The sequence below is a fragment of the Mesoplodon densirostris genome, chromosome 14 (assembly GCF_025265405.1).
Source record: "Mesoplodon densirostris isolate mMesDen1 chromosome 14, mMesDen1 primary haplotype, whole genome shotgun sequence".
Taxonomy (NCBI): domain Eukaryota; kingdom Metazoa; phylum Chordata; class Mammalia; order Artiodactyla; family Ziphiidae; genus Mesoplodon; species Mesoplodon densirostris.
In genome coordinates, this window is record NC_082674.1 from 38853996 (window position 1) to 38867974 (window position 13979).

The 13979-nt window shown below is 43.4% G+C and overlaps 1 protein-coding gene across 1 annotated transcript in view; it reads left to right on the plus strand.

The window, feature by feature from the left end:
* Positions 1 to 13979, plus strand: part of TTC7A (tetratricopeptide repeat domain 7A) — a 124972-nt gene that overhangs the window by 1842 nt on the left and 109151 nt on the right. Inside the window, exon 2 of the mRNA XM_060116855.1 lies at positions 13019 to 13182. Within this exon, the coding sequence (XP_059972838.1) occupies positions 13019 to 13182 (164 nt within the window). The remainder of the gene's footprint in view (positions 1 to 13018; positions 13183 to 13979) is intronic.

Consider the following 13979-nt stretch of genomic DNA (forward strand, 5'->3'; position numbering starts at 1 on the left):
GGGGGAAACTGATGAGACCCCGCCTTCCAGGGAAGGACAGATACATTTCAGGTTCCCCTCTGTCCCCTGTGTGGGGTGATGTGGTGGGGTGGGGCTGGTGAGGGTGGAATGGAAGATGACCCATGCAGAGGGCACTGGGGCCTGGTCGAGGTGTGGGAATCTGGGTGAGGTTGGCAGTGCCACAGAGAAGCATGCTGGGCCCAAGACAGTAACCAGGGCCGCCTAGAATCTATCCAGGGCTTTACTTCCTAAGCTGTTCTTTAGAGGTCTCAAGGAGGTTGAGTAATTAATTCCTTGGTATTCTAGGATAAAAGGGTTTGGGGAGCCAAAAAAGCTGTCATTAGACCTAACAGATTCAATATTGTTAAACTGATCTTTTTTAACTGCAGGACTTCTCAGAGCCTTTAATATGCTCACCTGTGTATGATGTTCAAGCCAAGGTTAGAGTATAAACACCACATTTCTCAAATAAAGGCTTCATTTGGGAAGGATTCTATGAAGGATTATTGGGAAGCACTGGTATGGCATAGTTTATAAATGGTATGGTATGGTTATAAAATGCTGCTTCTATTTGAAAAAACTTTTTTTGTAAACAGCCCTGTGGGGAGGGCAGGAATTATTGACCCCATTTTAGGCATCAAAGCCCAGAAAGGTCACATAATGAGTATGTGGCAGAGACTGTACCCAAACCGGAGTCCCTGACACCAGGTCTACTAGAGACAGAGGGAGGAGTGTGGAGCCTGGGTTGGCTTCACTGTGGGAACTGACCAGCACAAAGAGGGAGGCTAAGGTCAGTGGGGTCTCTCCTGCCAATTTTGGGGTTTGGTCCTATGAGCGATTTTCTCCCATTGTTATTTCCAGATACATTTATCCCAGAACGCACATGTACATGCCTGCATGCACGTGCACACAGAGACACACACAAGGAAGGAAAACAAATGACTCCCGAAGCCCATGCTTAGGGCATTTTTTGGATTGTCTTTTATTTTGGTTCTCTCTCCACTGGGTTCCTTGATCACTGGAGGGATTAAGGGCCTGTTTTTTTTTTTTTTTAATTTTTTGTATTTTTTTATTGTGGTAAAATAAATACACATAACATTTGCTATTTTAGCCATTTTAAAGTGTACAATACCAGGTATTAAGTACATTTACGATGTTGCATAAACATCACTGCTGTCTAATTCCAGAACTTTTTCATCATCCCAAGCAGAAGCCCCATACCCATTCAGCGGGAACTCACTATTTCTGCCCCATCCCCCCTTCCTGACCACTGATCTTTCTGTCTCCATAGATTTGCCTCTTCTGGACATTTCATATAAATAGGATCATACAGGACGTGGCTAAGGGCCTGTTTTTTGAGGGGGTGTGGATACTGAGCCCCCTGCAGCCCAGGAGGGAGATTCTTAAAAGTCCCACCTGGTCTGTTAGACTCAATGACCAGAAGCTTCAACATAATTACATAATTTGGGAGAGGTGAGGAAGGTGCTGAGGGAGGAGGACGAACCCCAGCTGAACGCTATTTTACAGACAGGCCCTGCTGTATCTGTGGGATTTCCCAAAGAAACGAAGAATAGCCCCCAGAACATGGGTTTCACTCCAGGGAGCAGAAGGGGAAGACCCAGCTGAAGGAGGGGGACCTCTTTCTGGTCTGGTGGGAGTAAAGGATCAGGAGATGCTCCCGCAGAAGGGGCCCCCTTTTCCTGTCTGGGGAGGCTGCTCCCCACCACCTGCCCAGGGGGAAGGTGGTTACTACTGTTTGTACATTTTCTTTCAAACTCACATCCGGTTTAGATTTGGTCAGGATGGAGCAGGGGAACCCCAGAGGGTGGCTAGCTGTGATGAGTTTTGTTCACATAAAAACAAAGAGCCGCATCCAAGTGGTTAAAAAAAAAAACTTTATTAAGAAAAATTTCCAAAACGTCAAAAAAGTAGAGAGAAAAATGAATCCCATATACCCATCAACCAGTGTCAGTGATCACAAACTCATGAATAGTTTTGTCTGAGCTACACCCTGGGCCATTTTTCCCCCACGTTGCAATATTTCAGTATGTATTTATTAAACAAGAACTCTTTTGAAAAATAAAACTACCATATTTTTATTACACCTCCCCCACATCTAATTATTTAATTTTACAGTTTGTTTGCTAGAATGAGGATCCAAATAAGTCCACACATTGCATTTGGTTAATGGGTTGAATCTTTCTTTTATCCCCAACATTTTATTATGAAAATTTCAAACATACAAAAAGTTGAAAGAATTTTGCAGTAAACACCTGTATTCCCACCAGCTAGATTCGAATATTCTTTTACTATACTTGCTTTAATCACATCTGCTACTCTCTCCATCCATCTGGAGTCTCTCCTAATCTGTAGTCATCCCCTATCTTTTTTTTTCAATTAGTGATTTTTTAAAAAAAACTGGAGATTGTTCTGAGCATTTTTTTTCAGTTGAAGTTAGCGGGAGTACATTTGAGGCAGGTGGCCTCACTAGTTTTGCCCTCTTTCTCCTCTTGCCACGGTTGGAAGGTCCCAGCCCTTTGCAGTCCTGTGAAGTGAGCAGCTGCAGAGACCACCATGTCCCCATTTGACCCAGTAGGGAAGGGTCTGGTCTGAGCACCTGGCCTGCCAGCTGGAACCACCTTTCCTGACTGAATTGGCAGGTGGAAGAGTGGGGAGCACTGCCCTGCAAATATGGGTTCCGGGGAGGAAGCCAGTAACCTTGAAGTGGGTCCCTGGGAACCGGCACGCTGCGAGAGGCCTGGAGAGGGGTGGGAGTGGAGAGGAAGCTAGCCGCCAGAGGCCTCCTAAACAAGGTGGGGAGACTGGGCGGGCCACGAAGTGGGGACTTGCTTTGGGCCTCTGCTAAGAGCAGAGAGCTGGGCTGGGCTGCCAGAATCAGGAGCCAGGCTCCCAGAGTCTGTTGCACTGTCCGTGAGGAAGGCCTTCCTAATGCCCCAGCAAGGGAAAAGCTGGAACACTTTACCCAAACCAGGATAGGGAGTAGGTTTCGGACAATAAGATGATGAAAAGCAATCTGTTTTACCTTTGGAGAAGGATAGGAAAGCCTTGATCCACCTGGATTCTTATTTAACAACTGAAAACCTAGAACTTTTCATTCCAAACTACCCTTCAGTTCCATAGACTGACCAGTTGAGAACAGTGGGATGGAAAAAGTGGAGCAGGGAGGAGAGTTGGACAAGGAAGAAAAGAAAGTAAATTCCCGATATCTACTTGAGTGTCTACTAAATGGAAAAACAGAGAGACTGAGTTGGGTGTGAAGAGGGAGGGCAGAAAGACTCTGGAGAAGGATCCGGAGTGTTAATCTACAAAACAGTCTGAAACTCGCAAGTGTGTGACAGTGAGAACTACTCTTATTCCTGCCCTTGGAATTAGGATTAGCTTTTAACCTACTGTTTGCAGCTCTTAGACTGTTCTTCATTTCCAAACTGTCAGAAGCTCTGCTCTGCGTGGGATGTGGGGAAGAGGGACTGTTCTTTGGCTGTGTTACGTTATGTGAGTTGTGACCATAACAACATTGCATCTTTATTGTCATCTATAAAATGGGAATAATTTCTACCTATCAGGGCTGTGCTGATTAAATGATACTATATAATAAAGTACCTGGTACTCAGTGGGCCATCAGCAAATACCAGCCCCCCTTTTTCAGTAAAAGGCACTTCTGAAGTTTAGAGCAGTGCTTCTCAAACGGTCTGTGGTGAAGTCTCAGTTTTATGTTCTGGTTTTTTTTTTTAGATTCCCAATCTGTTGTGTTCCGATACTTTCTTAAAATACATAAACTGATACCTGCTCCCCCCACCACCAATTTTTTAGTATTTGATTCAACAATTATTCTGTCACATGGTTATCAACGTTTCTGAACATATACTCTATATTTGTGCACTCACCCCGCAGGACTGGGTCACGAAGACGTACAGACCCACCCCAGCCCACGGACCACACTTTGAGCAGCGTGTGTTCAGAGGACATTTTGAGGAGAGGTGTGGGCCCTGAGGAGTATTTCAAGATTGAGATTTGCCTAGAAGGAAGCTGGTTTCTCTTGGCATGAAAGGAAAGGAACCCTAGGGAGTTCTGGGCCGGGTAGCTGGGTGGCGGAGGCGGGACCCGGTGGCCAGAAGGCTGGGCTGCAGACTGGCACCTGCAGACTGCGGGGCGGGAGCTGTGTGCACCGCTGCACCTGACGGCAGAGGGGCGGGACCAGCCGGGCAGGCGGAGCCTGGGGAGGGATGAGGTTCCCTGGGAAAGAGCAGGTTCATAACTCTACCTCAGGATTTACAGATGCAAAACAGATTAGAAGGGGACCGCCAATTGCCAAGTGGCCCACAGCTCAGGAATGCTGCTCAGGCACCCACTTCTAAGCAGCCCACTCCCCCTCCTGGCTGAGATTTTGGAAACGTAGAAGATTCCTTCTATTCTTGGGTCGATTTAAATTTTATTTTTGACTAGGTGATATATTCACATGGGTCAACCTTCCAAAGGTACCCAAAAGTAACGAGTGAAAAGCCTCCCTCCATCTCTGCCCCCGTCCCTGTAAGGTAGAAAAGTTAGCAGATGTTTGTGTTATCCTTTTACATATTTTCATGCATAAACACACAGTGGTCCACTGTGTGTGCTCTACTTTCTAATCAGTTTATCTTGAAGTTCATGTCATGACAGCCCATATAGAGCCTCCTCATTCCTTTATATGGTGGCATGGTGTCCCTTTTAATGGATATATCATGCTTTATTTAATCAGCCTTCTGTTGATGGACATAAAGTTTTCTCTGGTTTTCTGCTATTATAAACAACGCTGCAGGAATGACCTTATGTGTTGGTTGTTTTACACATGTTCGAGGACATCTGTAGGCATGGGATTGCTGAGTCAATGGGGATGTGCAAGAAATAATTTTGATATATGTCGCCAAGTTGCCCTTTGTAGAGGTTCTACCAACTTCTGTCCCACTAGTGATGGATGATAGTTTGAAACATCATTTTTGGCCATTTCCTCCTAATGTTATTTTTAGAAATCATGAGGTAGGTAGCAAAGGATGGGCTGCTAGGCTGTGGCATCCTCAGAAGGAACATCTCCTGTGACTGTTCTCTGGGATCTGGGCTTCCGGGATGCTCTCTGTGGGGAATCTCCCTTACGAAGAGAGACCATTATTCAGGGACATGCAATTTTACACCTGTGGCTTTGAGTTGTGAGCAAACTGCAGTGGTCCTGAGAGTAAGGAGTGAGTGGCATTCTGAGTAGGTCTGAGAATACCATCCTGGCAGCAGGAAGAGCACTAGAGGACGTGGGATCGAGCACATGTTCCTGGAGGCATTTTGGTTTTTTTTATAAATTTATGTATTTTATTTTATTTTTGGCTGCATTGGGTCTTTGTTGCTGTGCGGGCTTTCTCCAGTTGTGGCGAGCGGGGGCCACTCTTTGTTGTGGTGCGCGGGCTTCCCACTGCAGTGACTTCTCTTGTTGCGGAGCATGGGCTCTAGGCGCGCGGGCTTGGTAGTTGTGGCTCGTGGATTCTAGAGCACAGGCTCAGTAGTTGTGGTGCACAGGCTTAGTTGCTCCGCGGCATGTGGGATCTTCCTGGACCAGGGCTTGAACCCATGTCCCCTGCATTGGTAGGCAGATTCTTAACCACTGTGCCACCAGGGAAGCCCCCCTGGAGGCATTTTGGATGAGCACAGAACTCCCTGAGCCTCAGGGCTTCCCCATGGGGGAGTGGAAAGGATCCCACTACTCAGCAACTGTTTATTGGGTGCCTGTATTAAGTGGTCCTTGCTCTGTTCAAGGGGGACAGGCCAGGAGCCAGTCACCAAGCAGAGACACCCAAGGCGGTCCTGAAACCACCCTCAACCTCAAACCCTGCACCCTGAGCACCTGGATCCCATCCCACTCAGGTCGCCCCTGCTGTAGGTAGCAGGGATACAGTGGCTCCAGGATTGCAGTTTTCAGTGCTGTGGGGGAGACAGCAAATTAAACCAAGCAATAGGAAATCAGTAGCCAAGGGGTGAGGTCTGTGGACAAGCTAATGTGTGCGGGAACTCGAGAAAGTGCCAAGGATTGCCGTGCTACACCAGTAAATCTGCCTCTGGCCTTAACTCTCCTTGGTTGCTAGGTTATCCCTGGGTCATGCTAAAGTACCTTAATAACAGAGAAAACCAATTCTGCTACATGGAAGATAGGAGCACCTGACAATGTGTTATTAAGCCACCTTGTATATTTTTCCTCTTCAGTTGTTCGGAGGGAATTCCTTCCTTGTGTAAGAACTTATCACCTTGGAGCATGGGTGTGACTTTGTCCCTCATTTTTTTTTTTCCTTTTTTTAAATTTAATTTAATTTTATTTTGAATTTTATTTATTTTTTATACAGCAGGTTCTTATTAGTTATCCATTTTATACATATTAGTGTATACATGTCAGTCCCAATCTCCCAATTCATCCCACCACAACCCCCACCACCACCACTTTCCCCCCTTGGTGTCCATACGTTTGCTTCTCTACATCTGTGTCTCTATTTCTGCCCTGCAAACTGGTTCATCTTTACCATTTTTCTAGATTCCACATATATGCATTAATATATGATATCTGTTTTTCTCTTTGACTTACTTCACTCTGTATGACAGTCTCTGGATCCATCCACATCTCAACAAATGACCCAATTTTGTTCCTTTTTATGGCTGAGTAATATTCCATTGTATATACGTACCACATCTTCTTTATCCACTTGTCTGTCGATGGACACTTAGGTTGCTTCTGTGACCTGGCTATTGTAAACAGTGCTGTAGTGAACACTGGGGTGCATGTGTCTTTTTGAATTGTGGTTTTCTCTGGGTATATGCCCAGTAGTGGGATTGCTGGGTCATATGGTAATTCTATTTTTAGTTTTTTAAGAAACTTCCATACTGTTCTCCATAGTGGCTGTATCAATTTACATTCCCACCAACAGTGCAAGAGGGTTCCCTTTTCTCCACACCCTCTCCAGCATTTATTGTTTGTAGATTTTCTGATGATGCCCATTCTAACTGGTATGAGGTGATACCTAATTGTAGATTTGATTTGCATTCCTCTAATAATTAGTGATGTTGAGCAGCTTTTCATGTGCTTCTTGGCTATCTGTATGTCTTCTTTGGAGAGATGTCTATTTAGGTCTTCTGCCCATTTTTGAATTGGGTTGTTTGTTTTTTTTAATATTGAGCTGCATGAGCTGTTTATATATTTTGGATATTAACCCTTTGTCCGTTGATTTGTTTGCAAATATTTTCTCCCATTCTGAGGGCTGTCTTTTCGTCTCTTTTATAGTTTCCTTTGCTGTGCAAAACCTTTTAAGTTTCATTAGGTCCCATTTGTTTATTTTTGTTTTTATTTCCATTACTCTAGGAGGTGGGTCAAAAAATATCTTGCTGTGATTTATGTCAAAGAGTGTTCTTCCTATATCTTCCTCTAAGAGTTTTATAGTGTCCGGTCTTACATTTAGGTCTTTAATCCATTTTGCATTTATTTTTGTGTATGGTGTTAGGGAGTGTTCTAATTTCATTCTTTTACATGTAACTGTTCAGTTTTCCTAGCACCACTTACTGAAGAGACTGTCTTTTCTCCATTGTATATCCTTGCCTCCTTTGTCATAGATTAGTTGACCATAAGTGTGTGGGTCTATCTCTGGGCTTTCTATCCTGTTCCATTGATCTATGTTTCTGCTTTTGTGCCAGTACCATATTGTCTTGATTACTGTACCTTTGTAGTATAGTCTGAAGTCAGGGAGTCTGATTCCTCCAGCTCTGTTTTTTCCCTCAAGATTGCTTTGGCTATTTGGGGTCTTTTGTGTCTCCATAAAAATATTAAGATTTTTTTGTTCTAGTTCTGTAAAAAATGCCACTGGTGATTTGATAGGAATTGCATTGAATCTGTAGATTGCTTTGAGTAGTATAGTCATTTTCACAATATTGATTCTTCCAATCCAAGAACATGATATATCTCTCCATCTGTTTGTGTCATCTTTGATTTCTTTCATCAGTGTCTTATAGTTTCCTGAGTACAGATCTTTTACCTCACTAGGTAGGTTTATTCCTAGGTATTTTATTCATTTTGTCGCAGTGGTGAATGGGATTGTTTCCTTAATTTCTCTTTCTGATCTTTTGTTGTTACGGTATAGGAATGCAAGAGATTTCTGTGCATTAATTTTGTATCCTGCAACTTTACCAAATTCGTTGATTAGCTCTAGTAGTTTTCAGGTGGCATCTTTAGGATTCTCTATGTATAGTATCATGTCATCTCCAAACAATGACAGTTTTACTTCTTCTTTTCCAATTTGTATTCCTTTTATTTCTTTTTTGTCTCTGATTGCTGTGGCTAAGACTTCCAAAACTATGTTGAATAATAGTGGCGGGAGTGGACATCCTGTCTTGTTCCTGATCTTAGAGGAAATGCTTTCAGTTTTTCACCATTGAGAATGATGTTTGCTGTGGGTTTGTTGTATATGGCCTTTATTATGTTGAGGTAGGCTCCCTCTATGCCCACTTACTGGAGAGTTTTTATCATAAATGGGTGTTGAATTTTGTCAAAAGCTTTTTATGCATTTACTGAGATGATCATATGGTTTTTCTTCTTCAGTTTGTTAATATGGTGTATCACATTGATTGATTTGCGTATATTGAAGAATCCTTGCATCCTTGGGATAAATCCCACTTGATCATGGTATATGATCCTTTTAATGTGTTGTTGGATTCTGTTTGCTAGTATTTTGTTGAGGATTTTTGCATCTATATTCTTCAGTGATATTGGTCTGTAATTTTCTTTTTTTTGTAGTATCTTTGTGTGGTTTTGGTATCAGGGTGATGGTGGCCTCATAGAATGAGTTTGGGAGTTTTCCTTCCTCTGCAATTTTTTGGAAGAGTTTGAGAAGGATGGGTGTTAGCTCTTCTCTAAATGTTTGATAGAATTCATCTGTGAAGCCATCGGGTCCGGGACTTTTGTTTGTTGGAAGTTTTTTTTTTTTTTTCTGTGGTACGTGGGCCTCTCACTGTTGTGGCCTCTCCCATTGTGGAGCACAGGCTCTGGATGCGCAGGCCCAGTGGCCATGGCTCACGGGCCCAGCCGCTCTGCGGCATGTGGGATCTTCCCGGACTGGGGCACGAACCCACGTCACCTGCATTGGCAGGCGAACTCTCAACCACTGCGCCACCAGGGAAGCCCTGCTGGAAGATTTTTAATCACAGTTTCAATTTCATGAGACTTGTGATTGGTCTGTTCATATTTTCTATTTCTTCCTGCTTCAGTCTTGGAAGGTTATACCTTTCTAAGAATTTGTCCATTTCTTCCAGGTTGTCCATTTTATTGGCATAGAGTTGCTTGTAGTGGTCTCTTAGGATGCTTTGTATTTCTGAGGTGTCTGTTGTAACTTCTCCTTTTTCATTTCTAATTTTATTGATTTGAGTCCTCTTGCTCTTTTTCTTGATGAGTCTGGCTAAAGGTTTATCAATTTTGTTTATCTTCTCCAGAACCAGCTTTTAGTTTTATTGATCTTTGCTATTGTTTTCTTTGTTTCTATTTCATTTCTTTCTGCTCTGATCTTTATGATTTCTTTCCTTCTACTAACTTTGGGTTTTGTTTGTTCTTCTTTCTCTAGTTCCTTTAGGTGTAAGGTTAGATTGTGTATTTGAGATTTTTCTTGTTTCTTGAGGTAGGATTGTATTGCTATAAACTTCCCACTTACAACTGCTTTTGCTGCATCCCATAGGTTTTGGATCGTTGTGTTTTCATAGTCATTTGTCTCTAGGTATTTTTTGATTTCCTCTGATTTCTTCAGTGATCTCTTGGTTATTTAGTAACATATTGTTTAGCCTCCCTGTGTTTGTCTTTTTAAAGTTTTTTTCCCCTCAATTGATCTCTAATCTCATAGCATGGTGGTCGGAAAAGATGCTTGATATGATTTCAATTTTTTAAAATTTACTGAGGCTTGATTTGTGACCCAAGATGTGATCTATCCTGGAGAATGTTCTGTGTGCACTTGAGCAGAAAGTGTAATCTGCTGATTTTGGATGGAATGTCCTATAAATATCAATTAAATCTATCTGGTCTATTGTGTCATTTAAAGCTTGTGTTTCCTTATTAATTTTCTGTCTGGATGATCTGTCCATTGGTGTAAGGGAGATGTTAAAGTCCCCCACTATTATTGTGTTACTGTTGATTTCCTCTTTTAGAGCTGTTAGCATTTGCCTTATGTATTGTGGTGCTCCTGTGTTGGGTGCACATATATTTATAATTGTTATGTCTTCTTCTTGGATTGATCCCTTGATCATTATGTAGTGTCCTTCCTTGTCTCTTGTAACATTCTTTATTTTAAAGTCTATTTTATCTGATATGAGTATTGCTACTCCAACTTTCTTTTGATTTCCATTTGCCTGGAATATCTTTTCCCATCCCCTCACTTTCAGTCTGTATGTGTCCCTAGGTCTGAAGTGGATCCCTTTTAGACAGCATATACATGGGTCTTGTTTTTTTATCCATTCAGAGACCCTGTGTTTTTTGGTTGGAGCATTTAATCCATTCACATTTAAGGTAATTATCGATATGTATGTTCCTATTACCATTTTCTTAATTGTTTTGGGTTTGTTTTTGTAGGTCCTTTTCTTCTCTTGCATTTGCCACTTAGAGAAGTTCCTTTAGCATTTGCTGTAGAGCTTTTTTGGTGGTGCTGAATTTTCTTAGCTTTTGCTTGTCTGTAAAGCTTTTGATTTCTCCATCAAATCTGATTGAGATCCTTGCAGGGTAGAGTAATCTTGGTTGTAGGTTCTTCGCTTTCATCACTTTAGATATACCGTGCCACTCCCTTCTGGCTTGTAGAGTTTCTGCTGAGAAATCAGCTGTTAACCTTATGGGAGTTCCCTTGTATGTTATTTGTCATTTTTCCCTTGTTGCTTTTAATAATTTTTCTTTGTCTTTAATTTTTGTCAGTTTGATTACTATGTGTCTTGGCTTGTTGCTCCTTGGGTTTATCCTGCCTGGGACTCTCTGCACTTCCTGGACTTGGGTGGCTATTTCCTTTCCCATGTTAAGGAAGTTTTCGACTATCATCTCTTCAAATATTTTCTCAGGTCCTTTCTCTCTCTCTTCTCCTTCTGGGACCCCTATAATGCAAATGTTGTTGTGTTTAATGTTGTCCCAGAGGTCTCTTAGGCTGTCTTTGTTTCTTTTCATTCTTTTTTCTTCTGTTCCATGACAGTGAATTCCGCCATTCTGTCTTCCAGGTCACTTATCTGTTCTTCTGCCTCAGTTACTCTGCTATTGATTCCTTCCAGTGTATTTTTTGTTTCAGTTATTGTATTGTTCATCTCTGTTCATTTTTAAATTTTTCTAGGTGTTTGTTCTTTAATTCTTCTAGGTCTTTGTTAAACATTTCTTGCATCTTCTCAATCTTTGCCTCCATTCTTTTTCCAAGCTCCTGGATAATCTTCACTGTCATTATTTTGAACTCTTTTTCTGGAAGGTTGCCTATCTCCACTTCATTCACTTGTTTTTCTAGGGTTTTATCTTGTTCCTTCATCTGGTCCATAGTCCTCTGCCTTTTCATTTTGTCTTTCTGTGAATGTGGTTTTCGTTCCACAGGCTGCAGGATTATAGTTCTTCTTGCTTCTGTTGTCTGTCCTCTGGTGGATGAGGCTATCTAAGAGCCTTGTGCAAGCTTCCTGATGGGAGGGACTGGTGGTGGGTAGAGCTGGGTGTTGCTCTGGTGGGCAGAACTGAGTAAAACTTTAATCCGCTTGTCTGGTGATGGGTGTGGCTGAGTTCCCTCTCTGTTGGTTTTTTGTCTGTGAGGTGACCCAGCACTGCAGCCTACCTATTCTTTGGTGGGGCTAATGGTGGACTCTGGGAGGGCTCACACCAAGGAGTACTTCCCAGAACTTCTGCTGCCAGTGTCCTTGTCCCCATGGTGAGCGATAGCCACTCCCTGCATCTGCAGGAGACCCTCCAACACTAGCAGGTAGGTCTGGTTCAGTCGTCTATAGGGTCACCGCTCCTTCCCCTGGGTCCCGATGCACACACTACTTTGTGTGTGCCCTCCAAAAGTGGAGTCTCCCCTTCCCCCAGTCCTGTCGAAGTCCCGCAATCAAATCCTGCCAGCCTTCAAAGTCTGATTCTCTGGGAATTCCTCCTCCCGTTGCCGGACCCCCAGGTTGGGAAGCCTGACGTGGGGCTCAGAACTGTCACTCCAGTGGGTGGACTTCTGTGGTATAAGTGTTTTCCAGTTTGTGGGCCACCCACCCAGCAGCCATGGGATTTGATTTTATTGTGATTGCACCCCTCCTACCATCTCATTGTGGCTCCTCTGCTGTCCTTGGATGTGGGGCATCTTTTTGGTGAGTTCCAGCATCCTCCTGTCAATGATTATTCAGCAGTTAGTTGTGATTCTGGTGCTCTTGCAAGAGGGAGTGAGCGCACATCCTTCCACTCTGCCATCTTGAACCAATCTCTGTCCCTCATTTTCTTTTTTTTTTTTCCTTTCTTTTTTTTTGCGGTATGCGGGCCTCTCACTGTTGTGGCGTCTCCCGTTGCGGAGCACAGGCTCCGGACGCGCAGGCTCAGCAGCCATGGCTCACGGGCCTAGCTGCTCCGCGGCATGTGGGATCTTCCTGGACTGGGGCACGAACCCGTGTCCCCTGCATCGGCAGGCAGACTCTCAACCACTGCGCCACCAGGGAAGCCCTGTCCCTCATTTTAAATTCTGAAATTCCGGACTTGTTCCAAGTCCTGGGAATTCCACCTCCTCAAACACTGAACTACAGAAAATAAACCCAAGGGGGCAGTTTGTGCTGTGACCATGGTAGAATGTGTGTTTTTTCTTTAAAGGCTATTTAAGTGCATAGAAACTATGTCTTTATTTTCTCAGATCCGAGCCATTCAAGTGCTGGGTTGGGGGTGGTTGGGTGGGTACAGGGGCATGTACCAGTCTCCACATCTGCCATGTTCAGGGGACTACTGTCCTCACGTAGCCACTCTGATCCCTGCCCTGTTTTCCAGATGGCTTTGGGAAATTGCTCCTGGCCGAGGCCCTCCTGGAGCAGTGTTTGAAGGAGAACCATGCCAAGATAAAAGACTCTGTCCCTCTGCTGGAGAAGAGTGAGCCGAAGATGAATGAAGCCAGAAACTATCTGAGCAGTATCCTTAATCACGGGAGGCTGCCGGTAAGTTGTAGACCCCCCACCCACCCAGCTTGGAGCTGTCTCTCCTCTCTCCTGCCTCGTCTCTGCTGTGAGGACCTTCTGGGGTCATTTGATCACCTGAGCAGCAAGTTTCCCTTAAGGGTTGGCCTGCCCTGTTCAATACAGTAGCCACTAGCCACATGGCTTGTCCAAACTGAGCTGTGCTGTGAGTGTGAAACACACACTGGATTTCGAAGACTTAGTGCAAAACGCGGAATATAAAAGAGCATCAATTCTTTATATTGATTACATATTCAAATTATAATATTTAGAATATATTAAATAAAATGTATTAAAATTAATTTTACCTATTTTTACCTTTTTTAATGTGACTAGAAATGTTTACTAGAAAAATCTAAATTACACTTGTGGCTTGCACTTGTGGCCCAAGTTATATATTTCTATTACACAGCATTTGGTTGACCTAGTTTGTGCCTGGTCCTTTGGCTTCTTTGAGGATCTCAGGGAAATAAAACCTCAGTGAATGTATGATCTAGTTGGAAACAGGCAAACATTCTGAGTTGGCTAGCAACGGAAGCACTCCATAACATGGCAAGCTAGTTGGAGTCCACGTGCACTTATTGAACAACTACTATATGCAAGGCACTGAGGGGCAGTATAGAGGGAAGTACAGTCACAGCTTTCTTTAGACCTTTACTGCTCAAAGTATAGTCCACCTACCCGCAGTATGGGCGTCATCTGGGGGCTGGTTAAGAATGCAAAATCTGATTCAGAACCTGCATTTTAACAAGCTCTCTTGATGATTCTCAGGCACTTTC